This window comes from Tachyglossus aculeatus, chromosome 2 (assembly GCF_015852505.1).
Source record: "Tachyglossus aculeatus isolate mTacAcu1 chromosome 2, mTacAcu1.pri, whole genome shotgun sequence".
In the NCBI taxonomy this organism is placed as follows: Eukaryota; Metazoa; Chordata; class Mammalia; order Monotremata; family Tachyglossidae; genus Tachyglossus; species Tachyglossus aculeatus.
This window is the reverse complement of record NC_052067.1, coordinates 81,298,579-81,319,013: the sequence shown is the minus strand read 5'-3', so window position 1 is coordinate 81,319,013 and position 20,435 is coordinate 81,298,579. Positions and strand designations below refer to the sequence as shown.

Sequence of the window (20,435 nt, the reverse complement as noted above, 5' to 3'; positions counted from 1 at the left end):
TGTGATGTGAGCTTTGTCTCACTTTTTTATCCCACACTCTACTCTGAAAACGCTAATATTCTTCGTTGCTTAGCAGCTAAAGGCAAACTTGATGCGGTCCACAGATCAGGAGCTTCAAAGAAAGACATGAGATGTATAGCTCTGCAGAGCAGAGTAAGTTTTTAACAAAAATGAGAGAAATGTGTCACCTAAATTTGAGCACTCTACTTTTCATAGAATTTCTGGGGTTCATCTGTTTCTAACTCGGATAAGTGAGACTCTATTCTCTTGCTGTCCAGTTAAAGTTTCTACAGGTGCCTTTGGTGATCTTTTTTAGTGTTTGAAAGCCCTCAGTGTCAGAAGCTTTCAACAAGCCTAAATCCCTCATGCTGCAATTCAAGCACATTTCTTCTTCCTTATTTAATGTAACAAAGATTAGCTTAGACTTCAGCTTCTGAATAATATCCCTTATATTCCTGGAGACTGTATTTAACCACCCATCGATTTTCTTTTCTTCAGGCACGGCCATCCTTTAAACTTTACTCAGAGGCCTTATTTCTCAACACTTTAATAATCTTTGCAATCCCTCTCCAATTTCTCCACCTCCTTCTCGTTCTGTAGAGTCCAGAAAAGAATGCACTAAACTAGGATTTCTCTGATGAGCATAAGGGGATGATTGCCTCATGGTTTCTATGGGCTGAAACCTTGTTTATGCAACCGCGGTATCATGCTGCCTTTTTATTAACCGCAAGGATACATTCCTAACTCATGATCAATTTGTGGTTCAGTAGGGCCCCTCCATCCTTTTTGCTTTTCATTACTGGTGACAACTAGAGCTGTGAAATTAATTACACAAGGCAGAAAAATTCCCACATGGTTCTCCAAGTGAAGACCCATAAACTGAAATATGCTTCCCCAAATTTCCCTATACTCTCTGGAGTTTGCCTTGCTCTTACATCTAGGATAAGTTGCTGGAGAGTGGGTTTTTTTCCATGGTTACCTATTGTCGCATTTATCATGAACCATCTGAGCTTCAAACAGAGATTCTCTTCAAAGCAAATTTCAAAAGTTTGATTACTTTAAAATTGAACCATTTCTACCACAGTCTCCATGACAAACAGTCAGAGGATCCAAATGATTTGGAAATTTAGTTAGTAAAATACAGACGTTTATTCAAATTATCCAAGTCTCTTAAACTAGCAAAGTTGGAGGGTTTTCTTCACATAATTCTTGTCACCCAAAATCAAGTTGAGTGATTTTCAGTTGGAGCATTCTTTTTCCAGGTCATAGTAGTAGTATTGACCAGGATGAGAGAAAACTTTTTAGGAAACCAGGAGACTAAAACTTATTTGAATTTTTTGCCATTAGTTGACATTTAGAAGGAGAGTTTAGAACATTTTGGCCGTTTTGTCCTCCCAAAACAGTTAACTCCTCACTTAAAATAATACGAGGTGCGATACCCTGGATAGGACATTAAAACGATATAAAGCAGTGTTGCTTGTTTTCATTATTCAACTCTTGAAGACGGATTTGGGCAGCTGTAACTTTTCATTAATGAAATATGGCATGTTTTGCAGCACTTTAAGAAAGATGGTGATTTTCCATTAGTTACGATGATGGGACCCAGGCTCGTTAGACTCAAAAATACCCTTTGCAAGGTTTTACTGATGGCGTTCTATATCACGTCCATCGTCTCTTAAAACTCTGTAGTAGCGGAAGGAAAGACAACTGAGAGTCAGAGCATAGTTCTGACACTAACTCTCATTCTCGTACTGTCAGATCTTGGCAAGTTTCCCTTTCTGGATTCAGTTTTCTAGTCAGGAAACCTGGGAGAGCATCTAATGTGGGTGGAAATGAAACTTTCCCACAATTCCTCGAGCCCTTAATATACTGCCAGTCACTTTCCCCCAATTCTTAGAGCTCTTAATGTTAGCTGCCCAGACTCTGTTCCACCCGTATGCAGCCGTTGTAAAATCCACAGTCTGGCCCACTGGAACCCTGACTGTTCTAAAGACCTGCAAGCAGGGCAAACAAGTTTAAGAGGATGTGGCATCAGCAGCAGTTCTCATTGGGAGAGTCAATCAATCAATCAATCAATCAATCAATCGTATTTATTGAGCGCTTACTATGTGCAGAGCACTGTACTAAGCGCTTGGGAAGTACAAATTGGCATCACATACAGACAGTCCCTACCCAACAGTGGGCTCACAGTCTAAAAGGGGGAGACAGAGAACAGAACCAAACATACCAACAAAATAAAATAAGTAGGATAGAAATGTACAAGTAAAATAAATAAATAGAGTAATAAATATGTACAACCATATATACATATATACAGGTGCTGTGGGGAAGGGAAGGAGGTAAGACGGGGGGATGGAGAGGGGGACGAGGGGGAGAGGAAAGGAGGGGCTCAGTCTGGGAAGGCCTCCTGGAGGAGGTGAGCTCTCAGCAGGGCCTTGAAGGGAGGAAGAGAGCTAGCTTGGCGGATGGGCAGAGGGAGGGCATTCCAGGCCCGGGGGAGTCAAATATGAATATAAATCTCCTCTTTGGTTTTGGCTTTATGTCTTTTGGCACTCAACATATTGATAGATAATGTCCAAAGAAGACTGTTTAAATGTCTTCCTTACATTCTCCCCTTACTGATAAATCCTACAAGCAGAACAAGGAGGAGGCTGTCCTATTCTGTCCAAACCTAATTTGGTTCAACCCTATGCCTGCCAAATCTAGTTCCCAGGCAAAAGATGGTGCCCCCTCACCACCCCAACCACTCCTCTCCCTCCTACCCTCCATGGGCAAGAGCCTGACCGTGATATGCTCTACTATAACTGTCCCCATGGACCATTTTCTTTGTATTCACTAGTCCTGTCTTAGCCAGAGGGAGAACAGTACACTCTGACCTCAAATTACAGAGCTAGCTTCCTCTTCATTCCCATACGGTCCTCCAGGGCGCTCACACTACCATTCCTCAGAGACTGCAGAGCAGATAGGGAGTGACATCAATCAATCATATTAATTAAGCACTGACTGTATCCAGTGCACTGTACTAAGCACTTGGGAGAGTACAATATAACAGAGTTGGTAGATACATTCCCTGACTTCAAAGAATGGCATGAGACAAAGGGTGGGAAAACTCTCAGAACAGGTACCGTTGTGAGCCTGCTCCCCGACAACCTTTGTCCAGACATCACCCCACAGCAAAGAGAAGGTAGTCTTTGCAAAGTATTTTAAGGCCTTCCAAAGAAAGGCACTAAGTAGTCCCCAAGAAGGGTGTCATCATTCCTAGTGTGGGTTATTGTTTTGTATTTACAACTTTGTATTTTATTTGCTTTGTACTTTTGACTTACAGTTTTGGAATTACAATTTAGGCACTTAAAGTTCTATTATTTGCCAGAGTTGCTAGAAGACCCTCTAGACTGTAAGCGTATTGTGGACAGGAAACATTTCTATTGACTCTGTTCTATAATATTGCACTCTCCCACTCTCAAATTCAGTACGGTGCTGTGTTTGATTAACTGATTGACATTGTGAAGGCATTCGCCTCCAAAGTTGAGAAATGAATGACCCCCTCTGATCCTTGTAATAATAATAATAATGGCATTTATTAAGTGCTTACTATGTGCCAAGCACTGTTCTAAGCGCTGGGGGGATACAAGGTGATGAGGTTGTCCCACGTGGGGCTCACAGTCTTCATCCCCATTTTACAGATGAGGGAACTGAGGCACAGAGAAGTTAAGTGACTTGCCCCAAATCACCCAGCTGACAAGTGGTGGAGCCGGAATTTGAACCCATGACCTCTGACTCCAAAGCCCGTGCTCTTTCCCACTGAGCCACGCAGAAGGCAATGCCTTCTGAGTGAATTTGACATTCTACTGGCCACTGGGACTCTGAATGAATCCTCTCAAGTGTCACTTCAGAAACACTTTCTCTAATTCATTGTGACTTCTCAGTTAAGTCACTTGAGCTGTGGTGATGTGTTCCCAGGAGCTGAAGTTCTCTGCATTGTCCAGGCTATTTGTAACTCTGCTCTTCTATGGAGATGTGTTCCATGTGTGCCTGCATGCACATGATTCTTTGATCTGATTCATAAATCTGATTCATAAACTTCAATATCATTCATAGCACTACCATTCAGGTTAAAAAATGATGCTGTTGATGGTGAGATTTAATCTGCCTGTTGAGCTTCCATATAAAGATCGACTTTTGCTGCTTGAAGTGCCCAACACCATTTTCTATTTTTGCTCCTTAAATCGTGTCCTTTTCAGGAGGGCTGAATTAATGCAGAGGCTCGCAGCGAGCTTACAGTCTAGACAAGTCACTTGTTCTTCCCTTCCTACCATTTTCTTTTATTTTTTTGATCAAATTTGTGTCTATCAAATTAGACTTACCCATTTTGGGTTGACAAAGCCAGAAGTCCAAGTCTATACTCCCCACCTCTAGACTGTAAGCTCGTTGTGGGCAGGGAATGTGACTATTTATTGTTTAATTATACTCTCCAAAGTGCTTAGTACATTTATTCATTCATTCAGTCATATTTATTGAGCTCTTAATGTGTGCAGAGCACTGGACTAAGCACTTGGGAAGTACAAGACAGCAACATACAGAGACGGTCCCTACCCAGTGCTCTGCACACAGTAAGTGATCAATTCATTCATTCATTCAATCATATTTATTGAGCGCTTTAAATATGACTGAATGAATGAATGAATGGACGAAAACACAGAGCTCCAGGTGTTGAGGGAGGGGAGCGGTGCTCACATAATCCCAAAACTATGTCCCTATTTGCCTTTACCATCTTGGCGTTATGAAGATGGTGTTCTCAAAATGACCCCCGCAAGGCAACCCACACTAATGTGTCTGACTTAAGGGGGACACTGCCCTTGAAATTACAAAGAGAAGGCTCCCTGTACTAGGAGCTCCTGTAAAACCCAAGCTGCCTAAGCATCCTCTCCTGCCTTCTCAGCTCATCCTCTGAGGGTAATGATTAACACATATAGGGCTAATCACCCAGTCCATCCCCAATGCTAATCCCTAACTCTTCATCTCCCAGAGAAATATAGTTGATTCTTCTGGGTGGGAGAAGTCATTAAGCTGATAGTGATTAGAAAGAAAAAAAATGCTTATGAGGTTTAAGCTGTGTGACATTTGAGTGTTTGTTTTGTGTTTTTTACTCATCTGGTTGTCTCTCCAACTGGGGTATCACTGTGATTGAGGAGAAGAAGCCCCCCCAACACCAACAGTCCTCTCCCAACTTCCCCCGGGCAGCCAGTCTCCTTCCCCTTGAAAGAAAGAACACAGGGTGAGCATGGAAAAGGAGGAAAGGTGAAGTGCCACTCTGTCCACAGGTGGCCTGTAGACTCCTGCTTTCTCCTTCCCCTCCCTTCTTTTCCTCCCCTCAGAAAAAAGGCCTCCCACTTCAGGCTGCAGACACCACCCATAGCTCCTCTACATCTCTGTGCCATATCATCGAGGGTCACATGAGCCGGGAGAGACCCTTGAGAAGCACCCAACTTCAGTTAATGCGGTCCTGCTTCCCACAAATCTCTGCCTGAAGTCACCCCATATCACACTGCCACAGCACATGGCTGGCCTGTCGGACGTTACTGTTTCTCAGCTGTCCGAAGCTCTGCCACATTGCTTGTGTTGCATGTCATTTCATTCTTGTTGTCCCCCACATTTCGGCTCATTTCGGCAGCTGTCTGGGTATTCCGTTGTCATCCCTTCTCCTCTCAGGTCCCTCCCCCAAAAAAAGTGTGGTGCAGTAAGCATCGATTCAAAGCAGGTGGGCTGAGCATATGCCAGGACTTGGTTGTTTTGCCATTTGTTGTTGAATAATGTTCTTGTCTCATTTAAGACTGCCCAATTTTGCACTTTGCTGTCATGACCATAAAGGAAAATTGGCAATTTAAAGGAAAAAGTGTGAGAGAAGAGAAATTTAGAGAAATCCTACTTTAAAATATGTGAATGTTTCATGTATCTTAACTAGTTGAAACATTCAACTGTAGATCCAGAGAAACTATATTTTTTAATCTGCCTTTAAAATGCATCTAATCCCACTCTGTGGTGATATTAGAGCAGAGTTCTTCAAGAGACCCATCAGGAAGTAATGAGTGGTTAGGGTTTTTCTTAACGTTCTCCTCTAACTGCCAAGTTTGGAGAGCAACATTCTCCTCCAACTCCTAAGTTTGGAGAACGGTGGAAAAGAAAACTTTCCAGACACCTCATACGTAACTTGAATTTTTTTTGTTAGAGTTATGATTTTGGCTTCTTGTTTTCACTACTGGTTTTCTTGTTTTACTTTACTGCCTATAGATTCTAACTTCAATGTAAAGAACACAGTGACTTTTCAGTTTGATTCAATTTTTAGGACTTAAGAAATTCCAAAATAAATACAGCTTTAAAATATTGCATCCTAGACAGTAAAAGTCCTCCTAGTTGGAGATGTCATTTACACACAAAACCAAGTCCATCACTAGGTACTGAGTCTCCTCATTCTCTTTCCTTCTTCCTATACTTTTGCTCTTGCTAATGAAACACATTTTCACTGGAGGAATGGGAGAGAGTGAAAATAGACAATTGTCTGGTCCTGTGATCTGTGACCGTACAAGAAAAATAGAATATCTTTATTTTTCAAGGTTTCTGATAGCTTGTATGACCAAATGTAGTCTTCATCTTATCCGTCGGTGCCAGTACAATACAGTACTGTATTGTATTGTACAGTACTGTATTGTACTGTATTGTACTGTACTGACTGTACAGTACAGTCCAGAGCTTAGAACAGTGCTTTGCACATAGTAAGCACTTAATAAATCCCATCATTATTTTTATTATTACAATGGAGAAGTGAGAATTTAATTCCTGGAGTATGGGCAGGAAATGTGTCTGCTAATTCTGTTGAATTGTCCTCTCCCAAGTGCTTAGTACAGTGCTCTGCACATAGTAAGTGGTCAATAAATATGATTGATTTTTGGCTGCAGAAAGTATCAGGGCAATTCATAAATTAAAAGAAGGATTGGTGTTCAGACATCTCTAGCCCCTTTTCTAAACAATTAAAAGATCATCATCATCAATTGTACTTATTGAGCCCTTACTGTGTGCAGAGCACTGTACTAAGTGCTTGATTGAGACAGTCTTCTGATTTCTTTGATTCTTTTGCTTTCTATCTGAAATCTCCTTTCCTCGAGTTCTCTGAGGAGGGAAGTATTTGAGAAGTATTTGATGCTACACAACTTCACCTAGATTGGCTGACTGAGGTGTTCAAATCAGTGGGTACGTTGGAAAAGGTCATCACCTCGCTCTCTGACCAGGGCTGCTGGAGCACTTATGAACACGTTTCTATACTCATTTTCTTCCTCCTATGTGTAATTCACTTGTTTTAGTGTCTGTCTCCCCAACTAGACTTAGTTTCTCATTCATTCATTCATTCATTCAATCATATTTATTGAGCACTTATTGTGTGTAGAGTGCTGTATTCATTCATTCAATCGTATTTATTGAGCACTTACTGTGTGCAGAGCACTGTACTAAGCACTTGGGAAGTACAATATAATAATAAGCAGACACATTCCCTGCCCACAACAAGCTTACAGTCTAGAGGGGAGACAGACATTAATACAAATAACTACATTACAGATATCAATCATATTTATTGAGCACTTACTGTGTGCAGAACACTGTACTATAAGCACTTGGGAAGTACAAGTTGGCAACATATAGAGACAGTCCCTACCCAACAGTGGGCTCACAGTCTAAAAGATATGTGCATAAGCGCTGTGGGGCTCGGAGCAGGGGTGAATAAAGGAAGTAAATGAGGACAATGCGAAAGGGAATGGGAGAAGAGGAAAGAAGGGCTTAGTCAGGGAAGGCCTCTTGGAGATGTGCCTTCAATAAGGCTTCAAAGGGGTAGAGAGAGAGTGATTGTTTGTGGGATTTGAGGAGGGAGGGCATTCCAGGCCAGAGGCAGGGTGTGAGAAGGGGTTGGAGGTGAGACAGACAAGATCAAGACACAGTGAGAAGGTTAGTACGAGAGGAGTGAATTGTGTGGGCTGGGTTGTAGTTGTAGTAATAATAATAATAATGGCATTTATTATGCGCTTACTATGTGCACAGCACTGTTCTAAGCACTGGGGAGGTTACAAGGTGATCAGGTTGTCCCGCAGGGGCTCACAGTCTTCATCCCCATTTTACAGATGAGGGAACTGAGGCACAGAGAAGTTAAGTGACTTGCCCAAAGTCACACAGCTGGCAGTTGGCGGAGCCAGGATTTGAACCCATGACCTCTGACTCCAAAGCCCGGGCTCTTTCCACAGGGCCATGCTGCTTCTCTGTAGGAGTAGGGGAGTAGCGAGGTGAGGTAGGAGGGGGCAAGGTGATTGACTGCTTTGAAGCCAATGGTGAGGAATTTTTCTTTGATACAGAGGTGGATGGGCAACCACTGGAGTTTTTAGAGGAGTGAGGACACATGTCCTGAACATGTTTGTAGAAAAAGATCCAGGCAGGAAAGTGAAGACTGAGGGGGGGATCATGTCTACTAATTAGTGGATCAGTAACTGGGAGAAAACCGATTAAGCCAGTGAGAAGAGAAAAGTGTAACCACTGAAGACTTCTGAGGATTAGGGAGATGTGTGCAGAATGATGTTTTAGAAAAAATAACCCAGGCAGAAGAGTCAAGTATGAACTGGAGAAGGGAGGGACTGGGGGCAAGGAGATCGGCGGGGAGGCTGATGAAGTTGGTATGGCAAGTACCTTGATCAGTGTGACGGTCATACTGGAGAAGATGGGCCTGGTTCTGGAAAAGTTGTGGAGGAAAAACCGGCAGGATTGGCAGCAGACTGAACATGGGGGTTGAAAAACAGGAAGCAGCCAAGGATAATGCCAAGATTTCAGGCTTGAGAGAGGGGATGATGGTGGAGTTGTCAAACAGTGTTCATTCAATCATATTTATTGAGTGCTTACTGCATGCAGAGCACTGTACTAAGCACTTGGGAAGTACAAGTCGGCAACATATAGCGATGGTTCCTACCCAACAACGGGCTCACAGTCTAGAAGGGGGAGACGGGCAACAAAACAAAACATGTGGACAGGTGTCAAGTCATCAGAATAAGTAGAAATAAAGCTAGATGCACATCAGCACATCAGCTTCACACAGTATGAAACGGTTAAGCAGACCAGCATCCCAAAGCCTCGAGGTGAGAGAGGGGTTGGTCTCCAAGGACATAGGCCCCAAAGTGTGTGCTGGAAATAAATATGGGGATAGAAAGAGAGAGAGGGGAAGAGGAGGGATAGATGAGAAAAGAGTAGGAGATAAGGAGAGGACAGAGGGAAAGAAAGGAGGAAGAAAGAGTTGAAGCAACAGATGAGGAAGAGGAAGATGAGGAAGAGAAGCAACAAGAGAAGCAGCTTGGCTCAGTGGAAAGAGCCCGGGCTTTGGAGTCAGAGGTCATGGGTTCGAACCCCGGCTCCACCACATATCTGCTGTGTGACCTTGGGCTTAACTTCTCTGAGCCTCAATTCCCTCATCTGTAAAATGGGGATTAAGACTAGGAGCCCCATGTGGGATAACCTGATCACCTTGTACCCCCCTCAATGCTTAGAACAGTGCTATGCACGTAGTAAGCACTTAACAAATGCCATCACTATTATTTATTATTATTATGAGGGAATAGAGCGATGGAAGGAGAGGCAGAAAAGTAGAGAGAATGGAAATGGGGCTAAGGTGAGATAGGGAGAAGGTGAGGGAAGAGGAGGATGGTGGGAGACACATACCAAGCCTCCTTTGCTTCCATCCTTCTAGAAGGCTCAAACCATCTGCCAGTTTGATCTGAATGTCACCATCTAATTTCACCAATATTCCCAAACTAATAGAGGAAGAAGTTTGGTGTTGACTTGATAATAAGTGAATGTTATCCTGGCAGTTTAGTAGCACCTTTATAAACCACTTGTCAGTTTTTAGTCATCTACTGACTGTAAGCTCCTGGTGGGCAAGGATCACGTCAGAGCCATTCTGTTATATTGTGCTCTCCCAAGCACTTAGTACAGTGTTCTGCACAACTGAGTGCTCAATCACTACCACTGATTGCCTGATCCTTCTCCACAGTGCCATCATCCATATGTTCCACTGTTGCTATTTCTCACCCCAGCCCAATTGATCCTTCCCAAGTCTAAACTCAAGACCCAAAGAGCCAGTTTTTCCAGGATGGGGAACTGAACAGCTTCCCCTCGCTCCTCACTTTTCCCTCCTCCTCCTCCATTCCACTATTCTGCCCCCTCCCCCTCCCCCCCAGCCCTGCTCTGGAGTTCTCCTACTTCATTGGCTAAAAATGGTATTTTAATGAATCTCACTTTTGGCCTTTCAAATGGCAATCAATCAATCATATTTATTGAGCGCTTACTGTGTGCAGAGCAAATGGCAGAACCCAAACACCCAAAACTCCTATTTCAGTATGTCTAGCCCTCAGATCCTGAGTGCCAATTAAGGACTCAGAGTATAACCTCCTGGGGGGCAGGAACTTGTTGGTTTAAATAGTGCCTCACTCTTATCCCTTTAAAAGCAACTGTTTTGTACTGGTGATGGTATCACCAGCATGACTCAATCAGGTTCATTTAACCATTTCTGGGTTGCTGGCTTCCCAGTCATCACTCTCCAACTAAAAAAGCTTGGTTTAAAATTTATTTATAATTTTAAATTCACAAATTTATGGACCAAAGCCCGGGGGCTATTGGCCTTACAATAATGAAAGTGCCTGTTTTTCATTACAGTGTAGTCTTTGGATCAGTTTAGGATTGAGTTCTAACTCTGTGTCTTCCCTGAAGCCATGGATTCTGACTGTAATTGGGTTCCATCTGTGCTGGTTATTAACCATTTCACTTTTAAGTCCTTCTCATGGGTTCTGCACAAAGACCAGATAGAGTTGGTACAGAGACAGGGGCCATATCAGCGTGCAATGATTTTGGTGCTTTTTAGTAGTTCCGTACCAAGTTTTACGTGCTCCCAGGATGAGAAAATTCTACCGAGAAGACACTCAAAATCCAAATCATTTATTATTAACTAACATTCCTTGCATAAAAGCCAATTCAGGCTTGTGAAATTTGCAAATTACTGTGCTGAGCAGTGCCAGTGCAAACTAAAATTCGTATCTGAAGGCCTTTTAAAATGTGCCAGAAAAACAGTTATGTGTACATATTTGTGATAGTCATAAAAGCGTTAAGAACCAAGCGAGCAGAATGTGAATTTCACAGCTGGGACCAGTTCTAATCACACAGACACAGGGAACCAGCCAAACAGCAGTAGAGCATAGCTTAATGTGCATTTTCCTTCCCTGTTCTAAATGAGGATGGAAGGGCCCATGGCCCTCTCTGAGCCATTTGTTCCTGGAATTACTGTGAGATGAAAAGGCACTGGAGCATTGGCCCAGCTGAGAATTCTGCCAAATGTCCCTATTATATTATTATTATTATCTAAATGGAGATAATACATTAGTAATTGTGGAAAGCACTTATAATCACAGCCATATTGTTCAGGCCCTCTTCATAAATCTCAAACGTGGCCTTAAATTGTCTCTGAAATGTCCTCCAGCATTATCTGCATAGAATCCTCTGCGACAAGGCCATCCCAACCTAGTTCAGCATCCAGGTTCGCACATATTCCCGACCATTCCACCCCACCCCCATCTCCATTCGCAGAGTGGTTTTTCAAGGGAAATATGGTCCATCCCTTTCAAGGCCAATTTCTAAGGTTTTTACAGATTTGCTTCATAAATGAAGGGAACATTTTCACTGTGACTCCCCTTCCTGTCATGAAAGCTCGTTGTGGGCAGGGAGTGTGTCTGTTTGTTGTTATATTGCACTCTCCCAAGTGATGCTTCCAAGTAGTGCTCTGTGCTAAGTGCTCAATAAATACGATCGATCGAATGAATGAATGAATATCATTTGGGGAAATCATCTCTTACACCTTTCTTGACTCAGTCATAATCTACCGGGTCTTTGGGAACCTAAGGGATCTCCCAGATCTTACTACGGCCCCACATACAGATACCGAGTTTCCAGTGGGCCTGGGCAGTAACCATTTAATAGTATTAATAGTGACTGTGGTATTTGTTAAGCACTTACTATGTGCCAGGCACTGTACTAAGCGCTGGCAGGGATACAAGCAAATAAGGTTGAACGCAGTCCCTGTCTCTCACCAGGCTCACAGTCTTCATCCCCATTTTACAGATGAGGAAACTGAAGCACAGAGAAGTGAAGTAACTGGCCCAAGGTCACACAGCAGACAAGTGGCAGAGCCAGGATTAGAACCCCTGTCCTTCCGACGACCAGGCCTGAGCTCTATACACTAGGCCATGTTAGGACTGGTAAAAAGGATATTCTTCCACCCACCTCTTCCACCCCCTCTAGACTGTAAGCTCATTGTGGTCAGGGAATGTGTCTGTTGTATGGTTGTCTCCTACCAGGTGCTTAAGTGTCTTGCACACAGTAAATTATCAATAAATACAATTGACTGATTAATGTTTGCTATCAACAGGATGGCAGGCAGCTATCAACTCTGCAGGGGGCAGGATGATAAAGGCTCTTCTGGGTGAATTCTGCCAAATGTCCCTATTATATTATTATTATTATCTAAATGGAGATAATACATTAGTAATTCTGGGTGGTAGGCCCAATTCACCGAGGGGAGTTGGTGCTGTGTCCTGCAAGTCCAAATGGCCAGAGCCCTTTCTGGGGTGAATCCAAGGCCAGAGCCAAGGAGAGCGGAGCAACGGGGCAGGAGATGTGGTCCTGACCTCCCCATCAGGGTAGGGCTCCTGGAGCCAAGCTGGTGGCATGATCTTTTTTGAAGCCAAATTCCCCATGAACCCTCCCCAGAGACAGCAAAGGGAGTCTGGGTTTCAAATGAGCAGAGATTTATTGACAAACAGAAGGCATTAATAATCAGTCAATCAATCAATTGTAGTTATCAAGCGCTTACTGTGTTCGGAGCATTGTACTAAGCGCTTGGGAGAGTATGATATAACAGATTGGTTAACACATTCCCTTCCCATAATGAGATTACAGAGATTTATTAGGCTGTAGTCCTGAGGGGCAGGCATCTAAAATTTCAGACACTCTCTCTCCCTTTATTTGTTCCTGGCCCCACCTGGTCCTGGTCAACTCTTTCTCCATCATCCCAGATCCTCCTTTTCCATCCCTCCTCTGGATAGAGAAGCAGCGTGGCTCAGTGGAAAGAGCCCGGGCTTTGGAGTCAGAGGTCACGGGTTCAAATCCCGGCTCCGCCAACTCTCAGCTGTGTGACTTTGGGCAAGTCACTTCACTTCTCTGTGCCTCAGTGACCTCATCTGTCAAATGGGGATTAAGACTGTGAGCCCCCCGTGGGACAACCTGATCACCTTGTAACCTCCCCAGTGCTTAGAACAGTGCTTTGCACATAGTAAGCGCTTAATAAATGCCATTATTATTATTATTATCCCTTTTGTGGCTTGTTTGTGGGGCCATATTCTGTGTCTAATCAGTGTCCTGAAGCAGCGTGGCTCAGTGGAAAAAGCACGGGCTTTGGAGTCAGAGGTCAGGGGTTCGAATCCCGGCTCCGCCAATTGTCAGCTGTGTGACTTTGGGCAAGTCACTTAACTTCTCTGTGCCTCAGTTACCTCATCTGTAAAATGGGGATTAAGACTGTGACCCCCTGTGGGACAACCTGATTACCTTGTATGCCCCCAGCGCTTAGAACAGTGCTTTGCACATAGTAAGCGCTTAATAAATACCATTATTATTATTATCCGGCCCACGTCATCCCCCGGGCCTGGAATGCCCTCCCTCGGCCCATCTGCCAAGCTAGCTCTCTTCCTCCCTTCAAGGCCCTACTGAGAGCTCACCTCCTCCAGGAGGCCTTCCCAGACTGAGCCCCTTCCTTCCTCTCCCCCTCTTCCCCCTCTCCATCCCCCCATCCTACCTCCTTCCCTTCCCCACAGCACCTGTATATATGTATATATGTTTGTACATATTTATTACTCTATTTATTTATTTATTTTACTTGTACATATCTATTCTATTTATTTTATTTTGTTAGTATGTTTGGTTTTGTTCTCTGTCTCCCCCTTTTAGACTGTGAGCCCACTGTTGGGTAGGGACTGTCTCTATATGTTGCCAATTTGTACTTCCCAAGAGCTTAGTACAGTGCTCTGCACACAGTAAGCGCTCAATAAATACGATTGATAATGATGATGTCCTGACTTTCAGGAGGAGCTTTGGTTGACCTTTGTCCTGGTTTCTCCACTATCTTTGTACTAGATCTCATGACTACCCTTTGGTGAGCATGTGTTAGCTTTATATTCCTGCTTTATTCTAACCCTACCCTTCCACGCATACCTTTAGTTGCACATAATAACTGTGGTATTTGTTAAGCGCTTACTATATGCCAAGCACCATTCCAAGAGCTGGGGTGGATACAAGGTAATCAGGTTAGACACAGTCCCTGACCCATATGGGGCTCACGGTCTTAATCCCAGTGCTTAGCACAGAGCCCCCAGTGCTTAGCACAGTGCCTGGCACACAGTAAGCGCTAACAAATACCATTATTATTATTATTATTTTACAGATGAGGTAACTGAGGCAGAGAGAAGTGAAGTAACTTGCCCCAGGTCACATGGCAGACATGTGGCTAAAACGGGATTAGAATCCAGGTCCTTGGACTCATTCATTCATTCAGTTGTATTTATTGAGCACTTACTGTGTGCAGAGCACTGTACTAAGCGCTTGAGAAGTACAAGTCGGCAACCTAAGCACTTGGAAAGTACAATTCATCAATAAAGTGAGACAATCCCTGCCCACAACAGGCTTAGAGCCTAGAAGAAGCCCTGGGGTGGATACAAGCAAATCGGATTGGACACGGTCCCTGTTCCACTTGGGGCTCATGGTCTAAATCCACATTTTACAGATGAGATAACTGAGGCTCAGAGAAGTGAAGTGACTTGGCCAAGGTCACACAGCAGACAAGTGGCAGCATTGGGATTAGAACCCATGACCTTCTGACCTGTGCTCTATCTACTATGCCATGCTGCTTTCCAAGCCCATGCTCTTTCCACTAGGCCAAGCTGCTTCCAGATTCTAGGCTTATCCTAGCCTAACTCCCTTATCTTTGTTTTGCCACCATTAATCTGTCACCTCCTCTTCTCCACAGTCTGGGTTTCCCACCCTCAGTGTTAAGCCTTCCATCCCCAGCAGTCCTATGCATGTCCCTCCCCTAAAGGGGGAAAAAAAAAAGAGTCTCACCAGGCGTTTACAAGTACTACAGGAGCACCAATTTCCCTTCTTCCAACATAATAATAATAATGGCATTTATTAAGCGCTTACTATGTGCAAAGCACTGTTCTAAGCTCTGGGGAGGTTACAAGGTGATTGGGTTGTCCCATGGGGGGCTCACAGTCTTAATCCCCATTTTACAGAGCACAGAGAAGTTAAGTGACTTGCCCGAAGTCACACAGCTGACAATTGGCAGAGCAGGGATTTGAATCCATGACCTCTGACTCCAAAGCCCACGCTCTTTCCACTGAGCCATGCTGCTTCTCTCCTTTTCCCTCCCTCCCACCTCCTTGAGAGGAGGCCTGTAAAACCAGGCACTGGAGGTGTGGGGGTTGAGGGGCTGGGGGAGGCAACTTGTACTTCCCAAGCGCTTAGTACAGTGCTCTGCACACAGTAAGCGCTCAATAAATACGATTGATTGATTGATTGAGGCAAGCACCAGCAAACAACAACGGGGATGATGAGTTGTGGGGCGGGGGTTTAGGGGACAGTGCAGAGGCAGCAGGATTGTCTCAGTGAGGCTGTGAGTGCTTCAGCCCATGAGCTGCTCTCCCTTTCCTCCCTAACTCACAAGCCCATAACCTCGGCCTTATCCTTGACTCACATCTCTAAACTCACATATTCAATTTGTTTTCAGATCCCGTCAGTTCAACCATCACAACATCGCTAAAATCTGCCCTTTCCTCTCCATCCAAACTGCTATCGTCGGGAGACGGGGGAGGGACTGCCAACTGTGCTCTTGCCTAAAGGAGCATGAGATCTGCAAGAATGAATATTAATCCAAGCACTTTTCCCATCTTGCTTTGATTACTGTATCAGCCTTCTCGCTGACCTCCCTGCATCCTGTCTCTCTCCAGTCCATACTTCTCTCTGCTGCCCAGGTCATTTTTTTTTCAATCAAGCAATGGTATTTATTGAGTGCTTATTTTTTCTACAAAACCATTTAAACCATGTTTCCCTCTTCCTGAAGAGCTTCCAGTGGTTGACCATTCACCTTTTAATTAAACAGAAGATCCTGTACCATAGGCTTTAAAGCAGTTAATCCCATTGCCCCCTCATACCTTACCTCATCACTCTCCTACTACAACCCAGCCCACCCAATTCATTCCTATAATGCCAAACACTGTACTGCAGTATTCCCTGTACCTCAATCTTGTCTATCTCTCTGCCGACCCCTCTTCTATGTCCTTCTTCTATCCTGGAATTCCCACCCCATTCAATATCCTACAGACATTCATTCATTCAATTGTTTTTACTGACATCTTACTGTGTGCAAAGCACACAGATCACACTCCCCTCCTTCAAAGCCTTATTAAAATCACATCTCCTCCAAGATGCCTTCCCCAACGAAACCCTCATTTCCTCTTCTCCCACTCCCTTCTGCATTGCCCTTGCACTTGGATTTGTATCCTTTTTCACCCCACTCTCCACCTCACAGGACTTTCGAGACTGTGAGCCCGTTATTGGGACCGTCTCTATATGTTGCCAGCTTGTACTTCCCAAGCGCTTAGTACAGTGCTCTGCACACAGTAAGTGCTCAATAAATATGACTGAATGAATGAATGTATCCATAATTTAATTTATTTATAGTAATTTCTGCCTCCCCCTCTAGACTGTAAGCTCCTAGTGGGCAGAGAACGCGTCTACCAACTCTGTCACATTGTACTCTCCCAAGCACTTAGTAATAATAATAATAATGATGGCATTTATTAAGTGCTTACTATGTGCAAAACACTGTTCTAAGTGCTGGGGAGGTTACAAGGTGATCAGTTTGTCCCATGGGGGGCTCACAATCCTAGTACAGTGCTCTGCACACAGTAAGCACTTAATAAATATGATTGAGTGATTGACTGGCTGTATGCTTGGGCATTTCACACATCACCAGAGGGGAGACCACAGCTGAGCCTGCCCAACCCAGGGTATGTGGAGCCGGAAGGATTCATCCATGCTGAGGGGGGAAAAAGCGGGCTTGGTGCTGCTTTATCCTTGTGGTTGAGTCGTTCCTGCCACCGGTTGGGATTTCTAGGAGTGGGATGACTGGTGTCCCTTTCTTCAGTCCACACTCGGCAACTGGTGGCCATGGCAGAGGCTGAGTCAGGAAGCTGGGTCACACTTTTGTGTGTGTGGTGGATTTGTGGGATCAGGGGGAGGGAGCACCATCTCAGCTCCCCTGAATCACCACTGCCGCACCTCTGGGAGTCCCTGCTCCGCTCCCCCAGGCCTGGCACCGGCCCTGCCTCATCCTCCCGGCCCAGCAAGTGGCTACAACTGGAGCAAGTGGTGTTTGACCATCTGGGTGGCACAGTGTAATAAGATCACACAGCACACCTCTAGGTCATCATCGGGTGATAGGGGAGAGACAGACAATTGTGCTCTTGCCTCACGAGCTTGAAATTCGTTCATTCATTCAATCATATTTATTGGGTGTTTATTGTGTGCAGAGCATTGTACCGCGCTTGGGAAAGTACAACAATAAACGGTGGCATTCCCTGCCCACAGCGAGCACCCTGCTGGGCTGATAAATTCCATAAATGTATCTACAAGAATGAATTACTGGCACTGCCTGCCTTTCTGGAACATACAATAAATGATCTCCTATATAGGTGGGTTTACTTGAGCTTAGAGAACGAAAATAGTCGGGAAACACTGTTCTGAATATTATCTCTAGTTTGGGGATCCTCATGCTTTCCTCTTCATGCTTCAGGATAAAATGAGTCACTGTAACACTCCCAGGCTACCGTGTCACCGAACTGACAGAGGTCTTTGGTAGTCTCTAGACATAAATTTGAATTGTGGTTTTTCAACAGCATTAGTGAGCGGAAGCAACAAACTTCCTGCTGTCCTCATATGCAGTACGTGACCAAAATGCTTACCAACATCTGATTTTTGGCTCTGCGTAAAACCACAGACTATTTGAAGAGCTAAACAGAAATTTTAAAGAAATCACCCTTTCTCTCATTTGGCTTTTTGGTGTCACTTGAACTTTGATGGATTACTTCTGTTTCCATTATGTAAATACCTGACATTAAGAGAGGGCATTTTTTTTTCTCGGTTTCATTGTTTAACTGCTGTAATAGTTATTAGGCAAGGAAACTACAGATCATTTCCTTGTCCTGCACTCAGCCACATAGGAAATTTTTCTTTGAACTCATCAGAATGATAGACTTTTCCAGGAAATTGAAAATACTTCATAGGATTCAGCAAAAGGAGTGTGTTATTGTGTGAGTATGTTTCCTTTTAGATTTGTCCTAGCATAATAGAGGAAGTACATCAAATGGTCAGTTTACTGCTGAACTACCTTCAATTTGGCCCCTGTTCAGAAGGTCTAATTGAAAGAGGCAAGTGCCAAATAGTATGATGAAGTCAGAGAGCAGCTATTTTTGATGTCAAAATTCATCACTCTAGTGCATCCAAATTTCCAGCTTTAGGTGCTCATCACATCTCTAAGAAAAATCGCCATTTGGTCATTGCTTATGTTCATTACGATATAGTCCATTGTACATTATCCCTGGTGATTCACTGCAACGGAGCCGGCTGCTTGAAGCACTAAGCAATAGCTCTGCTTGGAAATTCATTTTCTCGACTTTCTCATTACAATCTACTCAGCGCACCTCCCCTGTGGCCTGGGTTTCATTCACTACTGCCACTTTTTTTCCATTTTTAAGACGCAGTTGCTGTGCTCTAAAATCCAGGCCTCGGGGTAGCCAGGTTTCCGAGGGGAATGGATTCATTCAACCCCATGTTGTTTGTGAATTAGCCCAACCAAATCTAGTATGGTATCTGTCGGTCCTGAAGGGGACTGGACACACAGATGCATGCAACATCACATGTGTTACATAATGGTGCCGTACCCACTGTTTTGAAGAAGTCCAGCCTAGGTAACTCCAATCCACAGCATTCAGGGGGAAGGGTGGCAGGGGGCAGGTACTGATGCCCTCCCTTAATTCAGGGCCATTATATCCCCCTCCCAGGTCCCTATGGACACAGGTGTTGCTTCTGAACCGTGGAACTGGGCAGCAGGAGTCAGGGTGGAGGGCGGTTTGGTGCTTAGAATAAAAATACCAGAGGCGAAGGCGTCCGACACCCTATCGTTACCTGACTGTCAAAAACTGGACTGGCCAGTATAAAACTTGAAACATTGAACACATGGCAAAAGCAAAAACAGCATTGAAGGTGTTCATGCTTTTCTGATTTGGAAATCTGTAATATCAAATGTGAGGCTCTGACTACTCCTCCACTTATGCTTCCTGCCGTGATTTATTTTCACAGATACACCGCACTCAGGGGAAATTGGCACCAAAAAGAAGGTGAAGAGGCTGTTGAGCTTTCAAAGATATTTCCATGCATCCAGGCTGCTGCGAGGGTTTGTCCCCCAGGCCCCTCTGCACTTGTTGGATGAGGATTACCTTGGACAAGCAAGGGTAAGAAGCAACTTCACGGCTCCCCCCCCCTTTCAGAGAAGTGTGACAGGAAAGTTCTCAGCAAAGAGGTGCCTTCTGTTGTTCCAAGCCGCAGGGTCCTTAGGTGGGCGGAGTGGGAGTGATGGGGAGGGAGAAACTGTGGCTTTATGGGATTTTCCCACATGTAAAGGTTTTTGTGCGTGTCATGAAGAGAGATTAGCATTGCCCTTCCCTGCTCCCCACCTACCTGTCTGAATCCACCACGGTCTGGCTCCTGATTTCAGACAGACCCAATTTTAGACAGGTAGGTTGGATCAAGAGAGAGGATGAGGGAATGATTGAGGGAAGAAGGAGGAAGGAAGCCCAAAAGCATTTTCACAGAGAATATCCCCCAGCACCTCTACCAAACTTTAAATGTGAAGAAAAAAAAAACCCCTACTAAATCTGCTTTCCCTTTCTCTCCCTCCCCCTTGAGTTTGCCAGGGTTAATGGAGTAATGACCACTGACTGAGCCCAGCTGATGATTTGTCCCAGAGAAGGACAGGGAGATGTAGTTCTCCACCTTATTCTTCCCAAACAGAAGCAGCTGGTAGAATCCTCAAAATACCAAATTTTCATTCTAAAATTAGGAAAGGAAGAAATAATGACAAAAATAATCCAAAGCTCGGTGAAAGACTAGAAGTAAGATCCTTTCTGGATGTTTGCAGTTCCACTGATCTCCTCTCCCCAACCCTCCACTGCTCCAGCTGCCCTCTCCCCCATTTCAAC

General features: G+C 44.3%; 1 protein-coding gene across 3 annotated transcripts in view; it reads left to right on the top strand.

The window, feature by feature from the left end:
- The window catches only part of PDE7B (phosphodiesterase 7B), a 457,009-nt gene that overhangs the window by 378,842 nt on the left and 57,732 nt on the right, over positions 1–20,435 (top strand). For all 3 annotated transcript variants that reach the window (XM_038740710.1, XM_038740716.1, XM_038740725.1), the window contains one exon: positions 19,537–19,688. In XM_038740710.1, coding sequence (XP_038596638.1) covers positions 19,537–19,688 — 152 coding nt within the window. The remainder of the gene's footprint in view (positions 1–19,536; positions 19,689–20,435) is intronic.